The sequence below is a fragment of the Somniosus microcephalus genome, chromosome 2, assembly GCF_052327205.1.
Source record: "Somniosus microcephalus isolate GS21.2 chromosome 2, FLI_Smic_1.0, whole genome shotgun sequence".
In the NCBI taxonomy this organism is placed as follows: domain Eukaryota; kingdom Metazoa; phylum Chordata; class Chondrichthyes; order Squaliformes; family Somniosidae; genus Somniosus; species Somniosus microcephalus.
In genome coordinates, this window is record NC_140988.1 from 22,311,150 (window position 1) to 22,335,486 (window position 24,337).

At 47.7% G+C, this 24,337-nt stretch overlaps 1 protein-coding gene across 2 annotated transcripts in view; it reads right to left on the reverse strand.

Annotated features, from left to right (window-relative positions):
• hgsnat (heparan-alpha-glucosaminide N-acetyltransferase) overlaps positions 1-24,337 on the reverse strand; it is a 45,460-nt gene that overhangs the window by 18,332 nt on the left and 2,791 nt on the right. Inside the window, exons 2-12 of one of the 2 annotated variants that reach the window (XM_086007386.1) lie at positions 23,664-23,779; positions 18,239-18,375; positions 17,087-17,214; positions 16,589-16,658; positions 15,742-15,811; positions 10,463-10,569; positions 8,071-8,147; positions 7,646-7,676; positions 4,779-4,939; positions 2,112-2,227; positions 658-779 (exon numbers count right to left, since the gene is read on the reverse strand). In XM_086007386.1, the coding sequence (XP_085863512.1) occupies positions 658-779; positions 2,112-2,227; positions 4,779-4,939; positions 7,646-7,676; positions 8,071-8,147; positions 10,463-10,569; positions 15,742-15,811; positions 16,589-16,658; positions 17,087-17,214; positions 18,239-18,375; positions 23,664-23,779 (1,135 nt within the window). The remainder of the gene's footprint in view (positions 1-657; positions 780-2,111; positions 2,228-4,778; positions 4,940-7,645; positions 7,677-8,070; positions 8,148-10,462; positions 10,570-15,741; positions 15,812-16,588; positions 16,659-17,086; positions 17,215-18,238; positions 18,376-23,663; positions 23,780-24,337) is intronic. The other variant, XM_086007392.1, reaches the window with a different exon arrangement.

The following is a 24,337-nucleotide window of genomic DNA, read 5'->3' on the forward strand; positions in this document are numbered from 1 at the left end:
GTTGAAGGTGGCGGCTCACCACCACCTTTCTCAAGGGAAACTAGGGATGGGCAATAAATGCCAGCAACGCCCACATCCCGAAAATGAATGTATTAAAAAAAATGGGTTGCAGTCTATGTCTAGCTTGTACATGGTCGGTGGAGAGAGGAAGCCAAACAGCAACCAGCAGTGGTGGAAGACTAATTCGCAGCAACAATAGCCAAGAATAAAAGAGATTTTAATTGGATGCAACTATAACAATTTGCATTTATATAACACTTTGAACATAGACAAATACCTCCAGCTTGCTCTCAAGGACGCAGAATAATGCAGACATGGCGGAATCCCTGAAAATACCAACATGCTCAGGGATCCCAAACCCCCCCCCCCCCCCGCCACACATCCTACTTCCAAAAATCAGCGGCAGCTACCCAAGAAAACAGTGCCATCATTGCAGGAGTTTTATTAGTGTATAGCAACAGAAATAACGGACCAATAAGCCAACACATGCGGACGGCGATGGTTTCAGGGGACCACCTCCAGCCCCAAGACCCCCAGTTTGAAAACCAATGGAATATGGCCGCCCTATTTCTCTCCGTGCTGGATGGTAAATTTCCCCCCATTAGCAAAGAAATAGTTTGTTCTGCTGCAGCAGCAACAGGGAAAACAAGGACTTACCGTGGACAACCTGGTACAGGCAACAGGAAAGTCAGACAAAGCCAGACGCACTCCAGCAGCAGAATCAAGATCCACTGAGGCCAGTAGATCAAAACATCCCTGACCGGAGACCACCAGCTATCCTACATAAATAGAAAGCCAAGTTTCAAAATAACACAAGGATATTTCAAGTAAGATTTGTAGCTGTAGAGAACAAGTCTCATTGGCAGAAGCTTTAAAAGAAAAAAACATTGAAAGAGTTCTGATCTGTATGAAGAGTTTCCGAGAGTTATTTAAGCCCGGGTCTCATCAGCACTCACCCACACTGTGAAGGAACAAAAGTAACAGTTGATACTGTTAACTCGGTACTTTGCTTCACTTCTGTGTAGGTCATTGTTCCCTCGTAACTGATTTTTACACCACACTCGCACGTCTTTGATGGAAAATCAGGCACTGTACAAATCACAGGGTAGTTTTTTCTAAATTCATTCTCCGGATGTGGACATTATTGTCCATCGCTAGTTACCCGGAGAAGGTGGTGGGCCACCTTCTTGAACCCCACCGCTGATTAATGCAACCTGCTCGGCCACTTCAGAGGCCAGTTAAGAGTCAACTACGTTGCTGTGGGACTGGAGTTACATATAGGCCAGACCGGGTAAGGACAGCAGGTTTCCTTCCCTGAAGGACATTAGTGAACCAGTAGGGTTTTTACAACAATATTACAGCTTCATGGTCACTTTTACTGACACCAGCTCATTATTTCTGGATTTCTTTTTAAACTGATTTCAAATTCTCATGGGTGGGATTGGAACTCATTCTTTGGATCATTAGTCCAGGCCTCTGGATTATTAGTCCATTAACATAACCAACTACACTACCGTCCCCGTACTGCTCTCCACTGTGGTAAGAGGAGTTTAAAAAAAAACTTACTGAGCAAAACTTGCAGCAGATTTGCACTGGAGCAACTCCAGTGTGACACACACAGCCGATTCAAGGCCTCACAATCCACGGTGCTACACATCACAACATGCATCGCTGCCGCTCGTGTGACTGGCAGGCAGGCAAAGTCCCAGGAGGCAAAGTTATCTCCCGTTACTCGGGCATTGGGTGCTCCTGCTTCCTCTGAACCTCAGCTCAAATGCGAACAGCAGCCATCATAACCCGGCGGGCACATGCAGGACCTTAGAAAACACTAAGCATCCCCTCCCCAACTGTGCCACCCAGCGCCCTCAACAAGGACTCAAACGAGTTGATGCCAATTTCGTGCAGTTCATGGATTAAATACTCATGAAAGTTCATAACTTTAAAACAAGCTGGCAGAAAATACATGCAAGAGATTCCAATAGTTGATTACAAAATGACAATACCCTTTGTACAGGGTTCAGGATAGTATACCACTGAAAACTCAGAATAAAAACTGTAAACTATTCAAGTGTAAACCAAGGGCAGAGAGAAATATATTGAAGTTTATTTACCAGAGCGAGAATTTCAGGCCAATCTTTTCCACACACAAGCTCCATGGCAGCAACCACACCGTAGGTAAGACCCAGCCTCTGAAGCACACCAGGGATCCGCAGGGTGTCCCAGGAAACTACGGGAGAAAGGAAAGCACGGAATAAGAAACGGCTCTTCAGCCCATCAAGCCTGTTCCTTCCACAGACCATTCCATCAATCGGCTTCACCCCAGAGAACAAGTTCTAGATATTTTTAATCCAACTCCCTCCTAAAAATAAACCGAGTAAAATTGACAGTATTCATCGTCCCTTTTATTTTATTTCCTTGATTGGTTAACTTCCAAACATGCCATTTATATGGTCACAACAGTTCCCTACCTGTATTTATCCAGCTCATTTCACAAAACATTTTGATCAACACATGTTTGCACTGCTTTAGCTGAGGCCCTATACAATACGATCAACCCATTACTCTTTGGGGGCGATCGTGGACAGACAGTGGTCGCAGTCTTACCGTGGAAGCGGGAGGAACAACACTCCTGCTCCTCCTGGCTTCACATTAAGGCAAGTTAACAAAAAATATTACCTGCAGGCTTCTTCGAGGCCTCCAGCGGTCACTTTAAGGACCCCGGGTTAGGCTGCTTTAGAGCCTGAAAAGTACTTGGAGCTTGCGCCAACTTTTAACCAATTTTGCAAACTTGTCGAGAAATGGGCGCAATATTGAAATGAGGCCTGTGTGCCCAGGTACTGATCACTCTGCTATGGTGCTTCCTGAACTTGCCTTTTCTCAGTTTGCACCCAGCTTCCCTTGTCCTGGTTTAGTTTCAAACAATGAATGCTTTGGGTTCACTTTTTCTATTCCATTTAGTATCTTATGCACCTCAAGATCCCCTCTCATTTTCCTCAAAGATAGGGGTGAAAAGATTTGTTCCCTGGGGAAGGGAGAATTCAATTAACTGCTTTACAGGAAGATTGGGTCCCTGGTGCTAGATCCTGCAGTATGCTTGTACATGTTCAGGTGGGATGTGCACACTGAAAGCTCATTATTACATTTTATATTTTGCATGAATCTTCAATAAAAATGAGTCTCATTAAAAATAATTCTTATCTCGTTTATATTTCTAAAAACTAAGAGGTTTGCTTTTCATGCCCCCAATGTACACAAATATGAATAGTGTTCTTTGTCTAAATGCAAAGTTAACAGACAGCATTAACCCACTGCTCTCAATGAGTTATGTGGTCTCTGAACATAATCATAGGAATATAGGAACAGGAGTGGGCCATTCAGCCCCTCGAGCCTGTTCCACCATTCAATGGCTGATCTGCCTCTTAACTCCAATCCACTTGCCTTGGCTCCATATGCTTTTACACCCGTGGCTAGCAAAAAGAGTTAACAATTAGGATTAGAACCAAATCAATGAAAATAATGGGTCACTGCATTAATCCTCAGCCTGCTGTGCATGCACCATGCATCAACCTGGATCTGCAAATCACCAACTGATGGTCATTTTCAACTGCCTTTTAATATTCTAACACCTCATCACATTGTAGTTAACCGTGTCCTTCATCCCATTCAACAGTGCTCAAGGCCGTCACGGCCAACTCAACTGAATATAGGAGCATTCTGTTTTTTGTTTTTTTTTTATAAATACACAGAGGAGAAATTGTCATGGTGTTGCAGTTTTCAGAACCATTAGACTATGGTATCCCGTTTATAACAGCAAATTAGCAGGGAAAATAAAGCACACACACTCTGGTATCCATCTTTCTATGTATGTAGCACAGATTCAGAAAACTGAACCCATCAAAATCCACTGGGTTTTGTTCTTTCATTCACGGTTTACACCAATGTTCCCTGTAATTTTTTTTGCGTGCACGGCCCACAGTTTCGCGAACTTTAACATTGCTGAAGCCTGTCCCAGGCTGCGCGGGACCGGCAGAACGCTGCGCGGCCGCGCACGTTGGTTTCCACGCACATAATCGACACTTGCATTCACCACATTCACATATTTATTGGCCATCTGCCTTCTGCTTCCAGCCAAGCCATCCTTCAAAAGGATACAGTAACCTAGTGTTTATGACCGGTATGCGACAAGCAATCCAGATGTTGGGGGTTCAAGTCCCACCATGGCAAGTTGGGAAATTGAATTCAATAAATCTGGTCATTTGTTGGCGAGCACCAGAAAAATCACTATGAAAGCTGCCGAACTGTCGTAAAAACCTAACCGGTTCACTAATGTCCTTCAGGGGAGGGAACCTGCCACCCCTACCTGGTCTGGCCTACATGTGATTCCAGCCCCAAACTATGTAGTTGACTCTTAATGCCCTTGGGGAAACTAGGGATGGGCAATAAACGTGGCCTTGCATGATCCACATCCCGAAAATAAATATTTTAAAAAGTTCTTTTTATAGGACCCTTTTTGTCCCCCGCTCGATCCTAAATAGGAATTAAAATTCCTCTTTAAAAGTGTATGCACTAATCCATTGCACGTGTGCAAGCGTGTAAAGGGGAGCGGCTAACTATTTCCTGCTGCTGTACGTCACAGTTCCACCGGAAAGCACCTGAACCAACACAAGCACCAGCAGTAAATGGAGGCCGAGAGACTGTAACCCTGAAGGATTATTTGCACTACTTAAAGAAAACAAATCGGTAAAACATTCAAGCACGTCTCCAAATGAAACACTTACGTGGCCCCTTGCAGTAGTTTGGGTTGATGATAAAGATCCCAAGCAGTATCAGAGCTGCAGTTCTCCAAGCAACTTTCCCCAGCAGCCTCCACCTGGAGCGGTTAGCCTGCAATGCTGGGTTCAGGGAGAGTGCAATCGAAGTTCCCATGATAAACACAAACCTAGGACAACAAAAACCAGAACCACCTTTGTTCGACATACTCGCACATTCAAAAACAAGCAGCAGCGATCACAATTTGTTTTGTACAAGTTTAAAGGTCGACATTCCAGTCTATTCCTCTTCCCAGAGGTTGTGGCTTCAAGTCCCACTACAGGGACTTGCACACAAAGCTAGGCTGACACTCCAGTGCTGAGGGAGTGCTGCACTGTCGGAGGTGCCGTCTTTCGAATGAGACGTTAAACCGAGGCCCAGTCTGCTCAGGTGGACGTAAAAGATCCCGCAGTACTATTTTGAAGAAGAGTAGGGGAGTTACCCCTGGTGTCCTGGCCAATATTTATCCCTCAACCAACATCACTAAAACAGATTATCTGGTCATTATCACATTGCTATTCCCCATGACCAGATGGCCTGCATCCAAGGGTCTTAAAAGAAGTGGCTGCAGAGATAGTGGATGCATTGGTTGCAATATACCAAAATTCCCTGGACTCTGGAGAGGTCCCTGCGGATTGGAAAACCGCAAATGTAACACCCCTATTTAAGAAAGGAGGGAGACAGAAAGCAGGAAACTATAGACCAGTTAGTCTAACATCTGTCGTTGGGAAAATGCTGGAGTCCTTCATTAAGGAAGCAGCAGCAGGGCATTTGGAAAATCATAATGCAGTCAAGCAGAGTCAGCATGGTTTTATGAAAGGGAAATCATGTTTAACAAACTTGCTGGAGTTCTTTGAGGAGGTAATGAGCAAGGTGGACAAAGGTCAACCAGTGGATGTGGTGTATTTAGATTTCCAGAAGGCATTCGATAAGGTGCCACATAAAAGATTACTGCATAAGATAAGAGCTCACGGAATTGGGGGTAATATAGTAGCATGGATAGAGAATTGGCTAACTAACAGAAAGCAGAGAGTCGGGATAAATGGCAAACGGTAACTAGTGGGGTGCCACAGGGATCGGTGCTGGGGCCTCAACTATTTACAATCTACATTAATGACTTGGATGAAGGGACCGAGTACAATGTAGCCAAGTTTGCAGATGATACAAATATTGGTGGGGAAGCAAGTTGTGCAGAGGACTCAAAGAACCTGCAAAAGGATATAGACAGGCTAAGTGAGTGGGCAAACATTTGGCAGATGGAGTATAATGTGGGAAAGTACAAGGTTATCCACTTTGGCAGGAAAAATAAAAAAGCAAATTATTTAAATGGAGAGAGATTACAAAATGCTACAGTTCAGAGGGACCTGGGGGTCCTTGTGCATGAAACACAAAGTTAGCATGCAGGTACAGCAAGTAATCAAAAAGGCAAATGGAATGTTGGCATTTATTTCAAAGGGGTTGGAATATAAAAGCAGGAACGTCCTGCTACAACTGTACAGGGTATTGGTGAGACCACACCTTGAGTACTGCGTACAGTTTTGGTCTCCTTATTTAAGGAAGGATATACTTGCATTGGAGGCAGTTCAGGGACGATTCAGGAGGTTCATTCCAGAGATGAGGGGGTCGACTTATGAGGAAAGGTTGAGCAGGTTGGGCCTATACTCACTGGAATTTAGAAGAATGAGAGGTGATCTTATTGAAAAATAAGATACTGAGGGGGCTCGACAAGGTAGATGCAGAGAGGATGTTTCCCCTCGTGGGGAAATCTAGAACTCAGGGGCACAGTTTCAGAATAAAGGGTCGCCCTTTTAGAACTGAGATGAGGAGGAATTTCTTCTCTCAGAGGGTCGTAAATCTGTGGAATTCTCTGCCCCAGAGAGCTGTGGAGGCTGGGTCATTAAATACATTTAAGGTGGAGATAGACAGAATTTTGCAAGATAAGGGAGTGAAGGGTTATGGGGAGCGGGCAGGGAAGTGGCTTTGAGCCTAAGATCAGCCATGATCTTATTGAATGGCAGAGCAGGCTCGAGGGGCCAAGTGGCCTATTCCTGCTTATGTTATGTTCTTATGCTGTTTGTGGGAGTTTGCGGTGCGCAAATTGGCTGCCGCGTTTCCCACATTACAACAGTGACTCCGCTTCAAAAGTACTTAATTGGCTGTAAAGCGCTTTAAGACGTCCAGTGGTCGTGAAAGGCGCTATATAAATGAAAGTCTTTCTTTCATTCAAAGTTGCTTAATTCATGTCATTTGAATTGAAATAGTGGAAAAACACCTCCTGTGCTGTTCAATTAAAATTGCGTAATTTGTATTTGAGGAATTCAATTGGTTTTCAAGTCAAAAACGATTGAATTCACAGTAAACTATATGCAATATAAATATCTAATATAAAAAAATCTTGCATATGCCTGACTTTTCAATGAAATTGCCTGATGCACTTCTTGTCTGCATCACTTCACTTCCTGTTGTCACTTTTTTTTTTTTGCATTAACTTTTCCAAAAAGAAAGCAAAATGGATAAAAGCAAGAAAAAAAAAGAGGCAAGGGCGAAACATTCTGTGGGCTAGGACACCAGAACTTCCCGGCTCATCTTCAAGTAGTGCTATGGGATCTTTTACGCCCACCCGAGGGGGCAGACGGCACCTCCAACGATGCAGCACTCCCTCAGTACTGCACTGGCGTGTCAGCCAAGATTTTGTGCTCTAGTCTCTGGAGTGGGACTTGAACACACAACCTTTTGGTTCAGAGGCAGGAGTGCTACCAACTGAGCCATGGCAAAGTCTATTCTACAGCACAAGCACCTCTTCATAAAAAACACAAGGAAAAAAAATCATACTTACCATGGAAACACTAAATCTGCTATTGTTAATCCTATAAAGAATTCAGAAAATACTAGCATTACAGATCTAGACAAACTGCACATAACACACATTTGTAGATTAATAAAGAGAAAACACTTTTTTTTTTTAACATGTCAATTAAACACCATAAACCAAAATGAAGAGATATTCTCCTGTGGTGTCCAGATGAGTTCACATAAAACCAATGAATGAACAAGGCCACCCCAGCAGCAAGTAGATGTCATTTACACAATACTCAATGTGACGTGAGTAAACAAGATCAGTTTAACAAAACAAGCCCTCTGAACCCTTACTTCAAAGAGCAATTCATTCACAGTGGAAGAAAAGTCGACCTCCACGCACACCGGACTAGTGATCGGTAACTGCAGACACGCGCACACAAAGTAAAAAAAAGTCGGACCCACCATTCCAGCTTTCATGTTTGAAGAACCAGTATCGCCCACCTCCATAGTTAACAAAGATCATGATCACCAAAGCCAGCCTAGGAGATGAGAGAAATCTGGTTACATTCTGACCAATACATGCCCCCTTCAAACAGGTCTCACTTATAAACCAAAATACATAGAATATACAACACAGAAACAGGCCATTTTGCCCAACAAGTTTGTGTTGGTGTTTATACTCCACAGGAGTCCGCTCCCATTCCATCTACCTCAGCTCAGCCTCTCAGCATATTTTTCTATTCCCTTTTCTCATGTACTAATCTGGTTTCCTTTTGAAAGCATCCGAACTATTTGCCTCAACCACTTCCTATGATAGTGAGTTCCACATTCTAACCACTCTGAATAACGAATTTTCTCCTTTTTTCCCCTTATGCATTTATTAGCAAATTTATCTTAGGGGCCAGAACTTCGGGTCCCCACGGGTGAGTACGCGCTGGGTACTCACGCGTAGGCCCAACGAAAGTGCCGGTTTCGTGCATGCGCGGGAAACCGGAACTTCCATTCCCTTAAAGGAAGGGGTTCACAGGTCGAACACGTGCGCCGGAGAGGCAGCGCGTACGCCTGGAACTTCCTTTTTTTTTAAAAACAGGTTTCTCCGGGAGGGTAAGTCTCCAGGAGCTACGCTTCTAAAAAGCAGTCGCAAGGCCTGCTTTTAACAAGGTAAGTGGTGAATTAAGTAAAATTAAAACATTTTTTTCCCCACAGGTTTATTATTTTTAAATACTTTAAAGAAAGGTAAGTTTATTTTTAGCCCCGTTAGAAACTGTAATTAATGTTTTCAAAAATTTTAATTATTGTTTAAAATAGCTATTTTTTGTCATTTATAGTTATTTTAAAAATGTGATTTTTTAAAAATTTATTTGAAGTTTTAGTGATGTTTTGGGGCTGAATTGTATTCATAGATTTGACAGCTCTTCCTGTCAAATTTATGAATGGGCATTCCCTGCTACCATTGGCTCTCCATGGCCCACGTGATCCCAGGGGACGCTTCGAACTAACTGCGCCCCTGGGATACGCAAGCACTGCGCGCCGGCAGTTGGAGAAGGCCCAGGATCAGAATCCCACGCGGGCCCACAGCACAACGGCCGGCGCGCCAGGTAAGTGCAGGTCGGGGGGCTTACACCCGCGGGAAGCCTCCGACCCGAATTTCTGGGCCCTTGTATTTACAACCCTTAGTTTTGGATTCTCCCACAGTGGAAACATTCTCTCCATATCTACCTGCCCAAACCATTTATAATTTTAAAGACCTCTATTTCAGGTTACTTCCAAGTCTTCTCTTTTCTAAAGAAAAAAGCCCCAACCTGTTCATACTTTCCTGATAGCTGTAATTTCTCAGTTCTGGTACCATAAATCAGACTGTTGGGAAGCAAAGTAACTTCACACCCAGAATACAACATTTGGGTTGAGCCCAGAACAAGGGGGGAATAAGCTTAAAATTAGAGCTAGGCCGTTCAGGGGCGACGTCAGGAAGCACTTCTTCACACAAAAGGGGTAGTGGAAATCTGGAACTCTTGCCCCCAAAAGCTGTTGAGACTCAGTCAATTGAAAATTTCAAAACTGAGATTGGTAAGTTTTTGTTAGGTAAGGGTATTAAGGGTTACGGAATCAAGGCAGGTAAGATGGAGTTACGATACAGATCAGCCATTATGTAACTGAATGGCAGAACAGGCTCGAGGAGCTGAATGGCCTGTTGCTTTATTTCACAGACTGCCGTTTTTCCGTCACACGTTGTTGAGCAGCACAGTGACACCATGTGCTGCGCACCAAGCCACAGAGGGGAAGAGACCAATTGGTGTCTGCAATTCGCCACATGGTGAGCTGTTAGCGGTGCGGGGGGAGAGAGAAAACATCAAGCAGGGCCCAGACATCCGCACAGTTGACTAAAAGCAACAGTTAAAAATAATGTACAGCACAGTATCAGTGCATGCAGCAACACACCAGATGCTGCACAAACCTCCAATGGGGGAGGGAGATAGCCCTACAAACACCATGGGGCAGGAGCGGTTTTTAATGCCCATTGGCGGCTGTGCTTTCAGCTGCCTGGGCCCTCAGCACTGAAATTCTCTCCCCTCTCTTTCCTCCTTTAAGACGCTCCTTAAAACCTACCTCTGACCAAGTTTCTGGTTATCTGCCCTAACATCTCATGATGTGGCTCGGTGTCAAATTTTGTTTTATAACGCTCCTGTGAAGCGCCTTGGGGCTGTTTACTACGGTACCGGTGCTGTATAAATACAAGTTGTTGTTTTTGTTTAATTACAAAAATAGTTCCATTTCAGAAACGTGGGGGTTGGCAGACACGCATCTCGACATTTAATTACAGCAAGGGCTTTGAAACAGTCTGAAATCGAGTTACCCTCTGAAGGTGTCGAGTGAACGAAGTCGATTGGAGCCTGGCTTGTGTCCCGGTACCAGATTACTGTGACTCGTGCTGTCGGCTGCACGGTTCGGTGATCCCAGCTCCTTTGAAGCAAAGCACACATATTGTTAAAAAAAAAGGTTCTAATCAAACAGCAGCAAAAGTCCCCAAGGAGGAAGAGAAACTAAATAGGTTTCAGAAACAGATGCTATTTATTGTCCAACAAAGAACACATTCCCCCCTCCCCCAACAGCAAAGATCACTGCCTCCAGAGCTCGAACACCCCTCCCTTGTATTTCAGCATCCAGAACTGGACACAGTACTGGCGATGCGGCCTGACCAGAGCCCCGTACAGTTTGATCCTCTGACAGAGGCAGGAACCCTCACAACATTCAAGAAGCATTTGGATGAGCACTTGAAATGCCACTGCATACAAGGCTATGGACCAAATGCTGGAAAATGGGATTAGATTGGACAGGGCTTGATGGACGGCGCAGACACGATGGGCCGAAGGGCCTCTTTCTGTGCTGTATAATTCTATGACTCTATGGCCTAGAAATTCAGTATAGCCACTTTTGGGGCGGAAAAGTTGGGCGGCCGGTAAAGTTTGCGCCCGGCGCAAAGTCGAGGCCACTTCGCCGATATTCAGTAGCTTCGCACTAAGAGTTTGCTCGAGCGCTAAAACTGGCGTTACACAACTATCTTTAGGCGCAAAGCCGGCGGTGCTGAGCTAAACCGCCGAGGCCGGGCGCAGCGCAGGTGCGGTCATTTCTTGATGGACAGCAGACACCCTGGCGCCGGCCAGCTCTTAAAGGGGGAAGGGTCGAGTTCGTCTGCTGCCACACCCTGGACACTGCAGCCCTCCAGCTAGGCCTAAACACTGCTGCTGAACAGAAATAGCGCCAGGAAAGATGCAGAAGGCCCGTGAACGAGCGCAGCGCTTCACTGGCCATGATTTGAGGGTGCTGGTTAGGGCTTTGGAGAGGAGACGCAAACTCTTGTTCCCAGACAGTGGGAAGAAGCCTGCCACCAGCGTCTACAGGAAAGCCTGGAGGGAGGTCGCCCACAGGGTCACATCCAACAGCGAGGTCCCCAGGACTGGTGTCCAATGCCGGAAAAAATTCAATGACCTCACAAGGATTGTCAGGGTGAGTGCCCTTTCCAGTGTCCTCCTCATCCTTGCATGTGCACCTCACATTATGGGCAAAGGGACCTAAAAGCCCTAATGGCCAGCCCTCATCCAGCAGCTATGGGACTGGCATGAACATCAATTGCACATTCTGCACTTTACACACTGGCCAAGCTATTCGACCATGGGAGGCAGTGCACACAAGATCAGGGCACCACACTGGCCAAGCTATTCGACCATGGGAGGCAGTGCACACAAGATCAGGGCACCACACTGGCCAAGCTATTCGACCATGGGAGGCAGTGCACACAAGATCAGGGCACCACACTGGCCAAGCTATTCGACCATGGGAGGCAGTGCACACAAGATCTGGGCACCACACTGTACTTAGAGGCCGTCCTCTCTCTTGCAGGCCAAGCTGGCACACAATCAGAAGAGCCGGACTGTGACCGGGGGAGGCGGTCCCCAGGTCCAGCAGCTCAGTGACCTTGAAGAGCGCGTGGGTAGCCTCATGGGTGCCCGGGTGATTGGCCCCGTTGCATCTGGAGATGCCGACCCTGTTCTGGGCACCAATGGTAAAGACATCACCTTTTCGACCTCTCTCGTCCCACTTGCGCTTCAGATCTACATCCTTTGCCACTGTCCGACCAATGCGCTGAATGCCACCACTCATGCCTCCCTCGCTGACGCCCTCTCCTCACTCTAAAGCTACTCTTGTGCCTTCCTGCTTTCAGATGGTGAGGAGGAGGTCCCTGAAGCTGCCAGTGACAGCCCCTCGGAAGAGGAGGAGGAGGAAGAGGAAGAGCAAGGCGGCCCATCAGGGGAACCCTCAGCCGCGCCAGGGGATGCCAATGGAGGGGACACGTCTTCCCTGGAGAACAGCCAGGGGGAAGTGTCGCAGGGGAGTGCAGCTCCTGTGCCCAGTGGCGTGCAACAACGCGGGAAGGGTCGGCCAGCTCGGCGGCCTTCTTCCCAGAGGGGGGAAGGGTCGCAGGGGAGTGTAGTTGCTGGGCCCAGTGGCATCCAGCAACGCGGGAAGGGTCGGCCAGCTCGGTGGCCTTCCCCCCAGAGGGAGAGTCCGGCCTCCAGTCCGGAGACGGTCCTCGCCAAGGAGGTGCGCCTCCTCAATCAAATGTCCGTGGACTCGGATCGCCGGCACACCGAGTTCATGGGGGTTGTGGCACGGTTGCCTGAGGCCATCGAGTCCCTGGCTCAGTGTGGCCGATTTCGGCGCCTCACAGGCCAGGAGTTTCGAACAATTCGAAGCAGCACAGGCCGCGTGTCAGGCCGAATTCAGGGCAGCACAGGCCGCGAGTCGGGCCGAATTCGGGGCAGAGCAGTCCGCGAGTCAGGCAGAAATCGGGGCAGAGCAGTCCGCGAGTCAGGCAGAAATCGGGGCAGAGCAGTCCACGAGTCGGTCCGATTTCGGGGCAGAGCAGTCCGCGAGTCGACAGGTGATCAGTGGTGCCGTGCAGTCACTGGCTGGTCTGATGCGGGCACAGACCAGGGCAGTACGGGCACTCACTGCTGCCACACTCGCTGTGTCAGCCAGGCATCGCCAGGGCACCCGCCGCGCTGCAGCAGCACAGCGGTCTGTCCTTCAGCAGATTGCTGCGCATGCTGCAGTGATGGCCCGGGCGAGTGCCAGTGTCTCAGGCGAGCAGCGAGCACCTGCCATCAGCCAGCTTGCCCCCATTCCTGCAGCCGCCACTGCCACTCCCCCAGTGGAGCTGCGATGAGCTGCTGGAGAGCCTGCTGCTGCCCAGCCACAGCTGCAGCAGTCACCAGCCGGCCCCTCGAGGGCCCGAGCCCGTTTAGGCAGACCCCCAAGGGCATCTCCCGTCACGCCATGTGCCCCTCAGGAGCCTTCCCCCAGCCTTGCAGCAGCCACTGGGCACACTGAGGAGCAGCAGCAGGGAGGCCAGGGGCCGCAAAAGGCTGGTCAAGGAATCGCCCTCGCGGGCCACAACGTAGAGGGTGTGGGCAAATGTGTTTTTATATGGGGATGGTTGTTTTGTTTATGGGGATGCTGGTTTTTGTAAGGCCGAGGATGAAGGCCATTGTTGTGGAAATGTTTTTTTCTTCCTCCCCAGGTTGTGGGAGTGAGTCATGTGTCTGACAGTTTTTTGGGTGTGTTGTCTGTTTTTGGGTTTCATGTGGGAAGGGCCCTGAGTTTGTTCAATAAAGCATTTTATTTATTCAGCTTGTCCATGTTTGATGTTTGAAGTGGTTGTTGCCTTAACCGGCTGAGGGCTTGCGGAGCGGCTGCATTCAGGTCCCTTCATTGCCACAAGCCATTCCCTGACAGGGGGCCTAGAAGTGACGTTCAATAAGCCGCCGACGGGCGGCCCTTGGACCTTGTGCCTCCCTCCTGGGCTGGTACTCCTCCTCCTCATGCTCCTCCTGAGGTGGTGCTCCAGCGTGAGGTGGCAGTGCCGGAGTCCTGCGAATAGCCAGGTTGTGCAGCATGCAGCAGACGACCACGACCTGGGAGACTCTCTCCGGCGAATACTGCGGAGATCCTCCGGAACGATCCAGGCAGCGGAACCGTTGCTTGAGGACACCAATCGTTTGTTCTATGATGTTCCTAGTGGCTTGATGGCTTTCGTTGTATGCCTCCTCAGCAGGGGTCCTGGGCGCGCGGAGCGGGGTCATGAGCCAGGTACACAAAGGATAGCCTTTGTCCCCGATAAGCCATCCTCTTGGGGGAGGCTGTGCCTGGAACATGTCAGCCACAGTAGTCTGTCGCAGGATAAATGCATCGCGGCTGCTGCCTGGAAAGCGGGCATTGACAGCTAGGATGCGCTGCCTGTGGTCACACACCAGCTGTACATTGAGGGAATGGTAGCCCTTCCGGTTGCGGTAATCCTCGGCATTGTGGATAGGTGCCCGCAAAGCCACATGCGTGCAGTCAATGGCGCCCTGCACCATGGGGAAGCCCGCTGTTCTCGCAAATCCCACTGCACGCTGCTGCTGCTTCTCCAGGGTCATGGGGAAGGAGATGAATTGGTGTCTCCTTCTGAAAAGGGCATTGGTCACCTGGCGGATGCAGCAATGCACGGCGAACTGGGATATGTTAGCAATGTCCCCAACAGCGGCTTGGAAGGAGCCGCTTGCATAGAAGTTCAGAGCCACCGTGACCTTCACTTCCACCGACAGAGACGTCCTGCACCTCAGCTGTGGACGCAGATCTCTGTGAAGCAGATGGCAGATCTCTGCAACCACCTCCCTTCTGAAGCGCAGCCTCCTAACACACTGCGCGGCAGGCATGGTGAGATAGGACACCTGCTGTCGGTATTTCCTGAGTGGGTAAGGCCTAGGTAGCGGACGCCTGTTGCCCCCTCTGCGTCTAGCCAGGGCTGCCCCTCTCACACAGCGTCTGCGAGCCCTTCGCACATAATGCTGAAACTGAGGGTTGGCACCCCATGCAGCCCCCATAATATACTGGCAAACAATGACCTCACAATGAAGGCGAATTGCCAAGCTCTGGCCTGAAGCCAAAAATACCTCTATGTTGGGCCAAAGCAGTAACCTCTCTTCCTTGGTCTCTGTCCAGAAATCCGTTGCACAAGAGTGATTGCTGCAAAATGGCTGGCCTTTATAGTTCAGGGTAAGTGCCCTTTAATTAGCGCTCCCCGAGGCCCGCATGGCCTCTGCTGCATTCCAGTTCACAGTTCTTAGGAGCGCCACGCCCACATTGGGCGGGCGCGACTGAAGTTCCGGATTGGGGCGCACAAAGGGCGTTGCACGAGGAAATGACGTCATAATCTGCGCGCGCAGCTGAGCGCGCGCAAACACTTTGCGCCGGCGCTAAATGTCTGCTGAAGTTGGGCGTAGGCGCAGATCGCCCTGCGCCCGGCCGCTAAGTGCCTAGCGCTCGAGATCTACTCCTCGTAAGGTGCTAACGGCTGGCGCACGCAACTGAATTTCTAGGCCTATGACTCTTATACTCTACTGTTCTGCCTATTGTAGTTCAACATTCTACTGGCTTTGTTGAGCATTGGTTGGACATTCAGTCTGCTAAGACTCCTAGGTCTCGCTCAGCTTCATCCTTAGCTATTCTAACACCATCTGGGGAGTGTGTTGCCCATTTTTCCTACCCATGTGCAGTACAAAACAAATAAATCTGAAGCTGCTCGTCACTTACAGAATTGATTAACCGTTCCATCTCCACACGATTCGACAGGCGGAACAATATGTTTTTAACGGAATTAAGTCTGGGGGAAGAAATAAGCCAAAATTAGACTTTCCCCTTTTTCCTTTGATCACTAATTAAAAGACCATTTGTTCCGTTCACATCTCCCCCCCGCCCCTCCTTGAAGGCGTTTGCTCCTTGTTGGGCTCCATAGGTACCAGTCAGTGTTGGTAAGTTGCCCAGATGACGATTTTTCCCCCATGCGTGACCCTGGACAGCATCAAACGATTCGACCGCCACCCTACGCCCACAGACAGAGTTATCGTAAATACAAAATGGAAACAGGCTGTTCGACCCAATCAATCATAGCAAATGGAATATAATGTGGAGAAATGTGAAGTTATCCACTTTGGTAGGAAAAATAGAAAAGCAGAGTATTTTTTATATGGTGAGAGCTTGGTGTTCAGAGGGTCCTGGGTGTCCTTGTACACGAATCACTGAAAGTTAACATGCAGGTACAGCAAGCAATTAGGAAAGCAAATGGCATGTTGGCCTTTATTACAAGAGGATTTGAGTATAAGAGTAAAGACGTCTTACTGCAATTATATAGGGCCCTGGTGAGACCACACCTGGAGTATTGTGTACAGTTTTGGTCTCCTTACCCAAGGAAGGATATACCAGGATTCTACAATTTTGCCCTCTCTAGAAGCACCGAGACCAATTGTAGACACCAGCTGATATCAGAAACGGAGCACAGTCCAGGGATTGAACATGCAGCCTGCCCGGTCTATACGGCTCTATCATTGAATGCTGAAAATTAAACTTCCATTCATTTAATAACTCAAATTATGGCACTTACCTCAGTATAAACTGTACTAAACACATTAAAATGGCCCATCCAACATAGGCAAGGAACGCATATAAAATTGCTGCAGGAAAAAAACAAGATCTTTTGATTTTGAGGCAGTAAAGCATTGCGTAAAAAATTCTTTCAGAAAACAGGAGAAAAAACATTAAACCACAAAAGAGAAGGAAAAAAAACCCACCAGAATTTGCACCATGTCAATAGCTTATTTAATGTCAATCCACTGTTGTAATCAGACTTCACCACTACTGAGAGTGCGGGTTTGAGACATACGCCATAGACACAATATAGATACAGCTGTGTATTTTAAAATTTATTCCACATCCTCATGAGACAGAGAAACTCTTTGTTGCATCTCATAATAGGACTTCCTCTCCCTCCCAGGGCAGTAATTAAAAAGGTTATTTCTCTTTTTCCACTCCCTAGAAGAAACATTACGCCCCTTGACTTTGAACAGGGTAAAATGTGGTAGCGCTCCACAAGTGTACATACGAAGGCTGCTGTTGATGGGTTCATGGTCGATGATGATTTTACAGTTGACTGGTCCACTCTCGTTACTCAGGTTGGCCTTTGCCACCCATAAGGAATAGTGTCCAAGCTCACCAAAACTTTCATGGACCCTGCAAGAGACACGTATAACACAACAGCAATGAGAATTGAAAACTAAACTTTTTAGGTACTCCTCCTCCACAATGATTAGACTCATAAGCTGCACCGTTCTAATCACACGATGCTTGTATTTTTGTGCTCTGAGGTTTTGGTCTGTTACATACATGGAATATATAGCACAGAAACAGGCCATGCGCGGCCCAACCAGTCCATGCCGACGTTTATGTTCCACTCGAGCCTCCTCCCATCTTTCCTCATCTAACTATATCAGCAGAACCCTCTATTTCCTTCTCCCTTTTATGTTTATCTGGCCTCCCCTTAAATGCATCTATACTATTCGCCTCAACCACTCCCTGTGGCAGTGAGTTCCACATTCTCACCACTTTCTGGGTAAAGACATTTCTTCTGAATTCCCTATTGGATTTCTTGGTGACTATCTTATATCGATGGCCTCTAGTTATGCTCTTCCCCACAAGGGGAAACACTCTCTCTGTATCCACTCTATCAAAACCTTTCATAATTTTAAAGACCTCTATTAGGTCACCCCTCAGCCTTCTCTTTTCAAGAGAAAAGAGACCCAGCCTGTTCATCCTTTCCCGATAGGTATAACCTTGTAGTTCTGGTATCAACCTTGTAAATCTTTTTAGCACCCTCTCCAGTGCCTCTATATCCTTTTTATAATGTGGCGACCTAAGCTGTTAACTGTACATATTACTCCAAGTGTGGTCCAACCAAGGTTCGATTCTTACCACCCTTTAAGTTTAAAAAATGTTGCTACTGCATTTCCCATTTTGTTGTCCTTAATTTCTAAATATAAATGTGTGTTTTGTGCGGAGTTGGTTCGATCGGTTGGTGCGCATTATTGATGGGATGTAGTTTGCAGGCCCCCACACTCATCAGTTTAGTAATTTAACAAGGAGCAGACCAGAGACTTTTCCCAAGAAAGAGAGCAAGCCAGGTCAGATGTGGGAGACTTTTCCCAGATGTATGAGCTTGGGAATGCAGTAGCAACAGTGAGGGAATCGATTCACTAACCTGCACACCACTTGTCGATCATCTCGACTCTTCAGCTGTATTGTGACTGGATGCTTGGTGTCAATGGCAAATGTTGAATTGCCAGGGTGTCCCAGGTGTTTTTCTTGAGGCACGTTTCCAAGTTCCTGGTACAGGCACTGAGAAAAATTAGATTCACAGACAGAAGCGGTTAGATTAAATTTTAACGGAAGAAACTTCACACTTCGCCTTACGATTTAGTTTGCTCGTGTTTTGAAACCAATAAGTGTACAGACCTCGAGAAAGTATGGCTAAAAAAAGCTCCTTCTGTCTGGAGAGTCTGTGACCGAGAGACCAGAATCGGCCGTGAGTTACGCCCAAAACCACTTACGCTTGTGTTTCCTGCAATCTTTTACACGGATTCAAGATTCAATTCGCTCGAATGAGGCCCCTCCCACAAAACTGGACACACTCCCAGGTCAAAATTGCAATATTCGGACGATTGCGCTGGTTCACGAATGCCCTTCAACTTCTTAGGCACTTTTTCAAGTTTTTCATATCAAAAAATATCTAATTTACAAAGAAACTGACTACTTTATCCCAATGAAACTATTAAATGGTTCAGTGTAGTTTTTTTTTTAAGTCATTTTCAGTGATTTTAAACCAGATTACTCACAGGTGGAGGACTGGACACCCTTAATAAAATGCTTATTTTTGGTGATAAACCCATTTTCAGCTGTATTAATAAAACTACACCGGGTTACCACTCCTAAATACATCAAGAAATACTTTTTAATGGAATGAGCAAACAATTACATTCCATTACGCTGCCCGATTGCACTGGTTCATGGAAGATTCTACCTTACTTTTGCGATTATGCAAATTAATTTTAGCAGACAAGTGAAGCATTGCCTAACCAGCATAATTTCAAGTGCATTTTGGGTACAATTTTGAGATTGCACTCAAAGCAGAAACTCTACACACATTATATAATACACACATTATATATATTTTTTAATTAGTTTATGGGATGTGGGCATCGCTGGCAAGGCCAGCATTTATTGCCCATCCCTAATTGCCCTTGAGAAGGTGGTGGTGAGCCGCCTTCTTGAACCGCTGCAGTCCATGTGGTGAAGGTACTCCCACAGTGCTGTTAGGGAGGGAGTTCCAGGATTTTGACCCAGCGACGATGAAGGATCGGCAATATATTTCTAAGTCAGGATGGTGTGTGACTTGGAGGGGAGCTAGGAGGTGATGGTGTTCCCTTGTCCTTCTAGGTGAAGAGGTCACGGGTTTGGAGGTGCTGCCGAAGAAGCCTTAGCGAGCTGCTGCAGTGCATCGTGTAGATGGTACACACTGCAGCCACGGTGCGCCGGTGGTGGAGGGAGTGAATGTTTAAGGTGGTGGATGGGGTGCCAATCAAGCGGGCTGCTTTGTCCTGGACGGTGTTGAGCTTCTTGAGTGTTGTTGGAGCTGCACTCATCCAGGTAAGTGGAGAGTATCCCATGTGTGTGTGTGTATTATCACCTACCGCCTTCCCTCAGCTGATGAATCAGTACTCCACCATGTTGAACACCACTTGGAAGAAGCAGAGGGTAGCAAGGGCACAGAATGTACTCTGGGTGGGGGACTTCAATGCCCATCACTAAGAGTGGCTCGGTAGCACCACTACTGACCGAGCTGGCTGAGTCCTGAAGGACATAGCTGCCAGTCTGGACCTGCCACAGGTGGTGAGAAAACCAACACGAGGGGAAAAACCTACTTGACCTCGTCCTCACCAATCTACCTGTCGCAGATGCATCTGTCCATGACAGTATTGGTAGCATGTGACCACCACACAGTCATTGTGGAGATGAAATCCCGTCTTCACACTGAGGACACCCTCCATCGTGTTGTGTGGCACTACCACCGTGCTAAATGGGATAGATTCAGAACAGATCTAGCAGCTCAAAACTGGGCATCCATGAGGCGCTGTGGGCCATCAGCAGCAGCAGAATTGTATTCCACCACAATCTGTAACCTCATGGCCCGGCATATCCCTCACTCTACCATTAGCATAAAGCCAGGGGACCAACCCTGGTTCAATAAGGAGTGTAGAAGAGCATGCCAGGAGCAGCACCAGGCGTACCTAAAAATGAGATACCAACCTGGGGAAGCTGCAACACAGGACTACATGCATACTAAAAAGCAGAAGCAGCATGCTATATACAGGGCTAAGCGATCCCACAATCAACGGATCAGGTCAAAGCTCTGCAGACTTGCCACTTCCAGTCATGAATGGTGGCGAATCATTAAACAACTAACGGGAGGAGAAGGCTCCATCAATACCCCCATTCTCAATGATGGTGGAGCCCAGCAAGTGAGTGCAAAAGACAAAGCTGAAGCGTTTGCAACCATCTTCAGCCAGAGTGCCGAGTGGATGATCCATATCGGCCGCCTCCTGAGGTCCCCACTATCGCAGAAGCCAGTCTTCAGCCAATTCGATTCACTCCACGTGATATCAAGAAACGGCTGAGCGCACTGGATACAGCAAGGGCTACGGGCCCCGACAACATCCCGGCTGTCGTGCTGAAGACTTGTGCTCCAGAACTAGCCGCGCCTCTAGCCAAGCTGTTCCAGTACAGCTACAGCACTGGCATCTATCTGACAATGTGGAAAACGGCCCAGGTATGTCCTGTCCACAAAGAGCGGGACAAATCCAATCTGGCCAATTACCGCCCCATCAGTCTACTCTCAATCATCAGAAAAGTGATGGAAGGAGTCGTCGACAGTGCTATCAAGCAGCACTTACTCACTAATAACCTGCTCACTGATGCCCAGTTTGGGTTCCATCAAGACCACTCGGCTCCCGACCACATTGCAGCCTTGGTCCAAACATGGACAAAGGAGCTGAACTCGAAGTGAGGCGAGTGACTGCCCTTGACATCAAGGCAGCATTTGAGAGTATGGCATCAAGGAGTCCTAGTAAAACTGATGTCAATGGGAATCGGCAGGAAAACACTCCACTGGCTGGAGTCATACCTAGCACAAAGGAAGATGGTTGTGGTGATTGGTGGTCAATCATCACAACCCCAGGACTGCAGGAGTTCCTCAGGGTAGTGTCCTAGGCCCAACCATCTTCAGCTGCTTCATCAATGACCTTCCCTCTGACATAAGGTCAAAAATGGGGATGTTCGATGATGACTGCACAGTGTTCAGTGCCATTTGCAACTCCTCAGATAATGAAGCAGTCCATGCCCGCATGCAGCAAGACCTGAACAACATTCAGGCTTGGGCTGATAAGTGGCAGGTAACATTCACACCACACAAGTGCCAGGCAATGACTATCTCCAACAAGCGAGAGTCTAACCACCTCCCCATGGCATTCAACGGCATTACCGTCGCCGAATCCCCCACCATCAACATCCTGGGGATCACCATTGACCAGAAACTTAACTAGACCAGCCACATAAATACTGTGGCTACAAGAGCAGGTCAGAGGCTGGGTATTCTGTGACGAGTGTCTCACCTCCTGACTCCCCAAAGCCTTTCCACCATCTACAAGGCACAAGTAAGGAGTGTGATGGAATACTCTCCACTTGCCTGGATGAGTGCAGCTCCAACAACACTCAAGAAGCTCGACACCATCCAAGACAAAGCAGCCCACTTGATTGGCACCACATCTACCACCTTAAACATTCACTCCCTCCACCACTGGCGCACCGTGGCTGCAGTGTGTACCATCTACAAAATGCACGGCAGCAACTCGCCAAGGCTCCTTCGGCAGCATCTCCCAAACCCACGACCTCTACCACCTAGAAGGACATGGGCAGCAGGCGCATGGGAACACCACCACCTCCAAAGTCACACTCTATCCTGACTTGGAAGTATATCGCCGTTCTTCATCGTCGCTGGGTCAAAATGCTGGAACTCCCTCCCTAACAGCACTGTGGGAGCACCTTCACCGCATGGACTGCAGCGGTTCGAGAAGGTGGCTCACCACCACCTTCTCAAGGGCAATTAGGGATGGGCGATAAATGCTGGCCTTGTCAGCGACGCCTACATCCCATGAACAAATTTTTAAAAAGCAAGTGCAGAGGCAGTGCTGACAAGTGTGGCGCTGCTGCTGTTTGGGGAACCGACCTCTAACTTGCGGAGGCTGAACGCCAACTCTCTGACACCTCCTCCTACCTCCCCCTGGACCATGACCCCACCACTGAACATCAAGCCATCAAGTGCCCTCATCTCCTCTGGAGATCTTCCCTCCACGGCTGCCAACTTCAGTCCCCCAACCCCACACAGCCCGCTTCTACCTCCTTCTCAAGATCCACAAACAGGACTGCCCTGGTAGACCCATTGTTTCAGCCTGTTCTTGCCCCATGGAACTGATTTCTTCCTACCTCGACTCTATTTTTTCTCCCCTTGTCCAGTTTCTTCCCACCTTCATCTGCGACTCCTACGCCGCCCTCCGTCACTTTAACAGTTTCCTGGACCTAACCGTCTCCTTTTCAGGTGAAACAACGATTTACTTGTACTTGCAATTTAGTATACTGTATTCGCTGATCACGATGCGGTCTCCTCTACACTGGGGAGACCAAACGCAGATTGGGAGACCGCTTTGCGAAATACTTCCGTTCAGTCCGCAAGCGCGACCCCGAGTTTTCAGTCACCTGTCACTTTAATTCACCGCTCCACTCCTACTCTGACCTCAGCCTTCTACACTCTTCCAATGAAGCTCGAGGAACAGCACCTCATCTTTCAATTAGGCACTTTACAGCCTTCCGGACTCGACACGGAGTTCAACAATTTCAGATCATAACCGCTGCCCGCAATTTTTCTAGACAGCAGCTGTTGATGATTCTGCTATTCCTATTTACAGCACCTCGAGACCCATCTTTTGTTTCTTTACTTGTCCCATTACCCCACCCCCTTTCGCCTTGCACCATCACCCCTTTTGTCATTTAATCTCTCCTGCCTTCCACCCGATCACAGACCTCCCCTTTTGTTCCTTCCTTCTCCTCCACCCTTTTCTTGCCTCTGTACCTGCTTAAAACCGGTTACACCTCTTAAATTTTTCAGGTTCCGACAAAAGGTCATCGACCTGAAACGTTAACTCTGTTTCTCTCGCCACAGATGCTGCCTGGCCTGCTGAGCATTTCCTGTTTTTATTTCAGATTTCCACAGTATTTTGCTTTTGTAAGGATGAAGGGGCAAACAGTTATCTGAACACAAAATACTGATCATCAAAAGTAGCTGCGATGTTCCTTCCACAATCAAGTGTTCCCCCTCAATCCTGTAGCGACACTGGGTCCAGAGAATGTGGTCTTAATTTCGCAATCGATACTTTCCTATTTTCGCCCCAGTTCTGATTGCTCACTGCCGTTACAGCGAACCTCCGCTCTGGAGCCGACCGTGGGATACAGTGACAGACCCGAATGCAACAACTGACAGGACACAACTTGGTTGACGTGCGCTGCCTCACACCCACCTGGTAACAGTGATCCGACAGCCAGGAGACCTCCAGGCCTTCATGAAGCAGCTCATTATAGACTCTTAAAACAGCTTGGTCCATCTCGAGTTTTCGAGGCCTCCTTTCAGGCAATTCTGTTGTGAAATTAAAAAAAGAAAACTCAAATACTTTAAAGTAACAAACCTTGCACATCCAGTTAATTAAAAGTTCTCAGGATACACTGAGAATGGTTCAGATTTTTTTTTTTTAAAAACATACAAAATAAACAGCACAAATTCACCTCCTTCGGTCTCTGGGCAGTTATCTCCAATGACCTAATGGCAACCTGATCAGAGGTTACTGCCAATGTAGTATGTTAAATAATCACATACCAGAGTGAACCACCTCCTGATATCTCCATTCCTTTAACCTCCGCACTCTGTCCATGGGCTTCAGTGATGTAGAGCAGCGGCAGCTGCATCTAGACCGTTAGCTTGCGTTCGAGTACAGCCAGATAGCAACCCATTTACAATACAGGTATAACTGTGCTGATGAGATGATTGATCCGTGAGAACACACACACAACCAGCCCCCCATGCGCACACGGTGTTAAACATTTACACAGTGAGGGTGATCACATTGGCATCCTCTAAATGGCATTAATTGAAGGTTGGCTTAAACCCATGTTTTCCAACAGAAAGTGCTGACAAGCT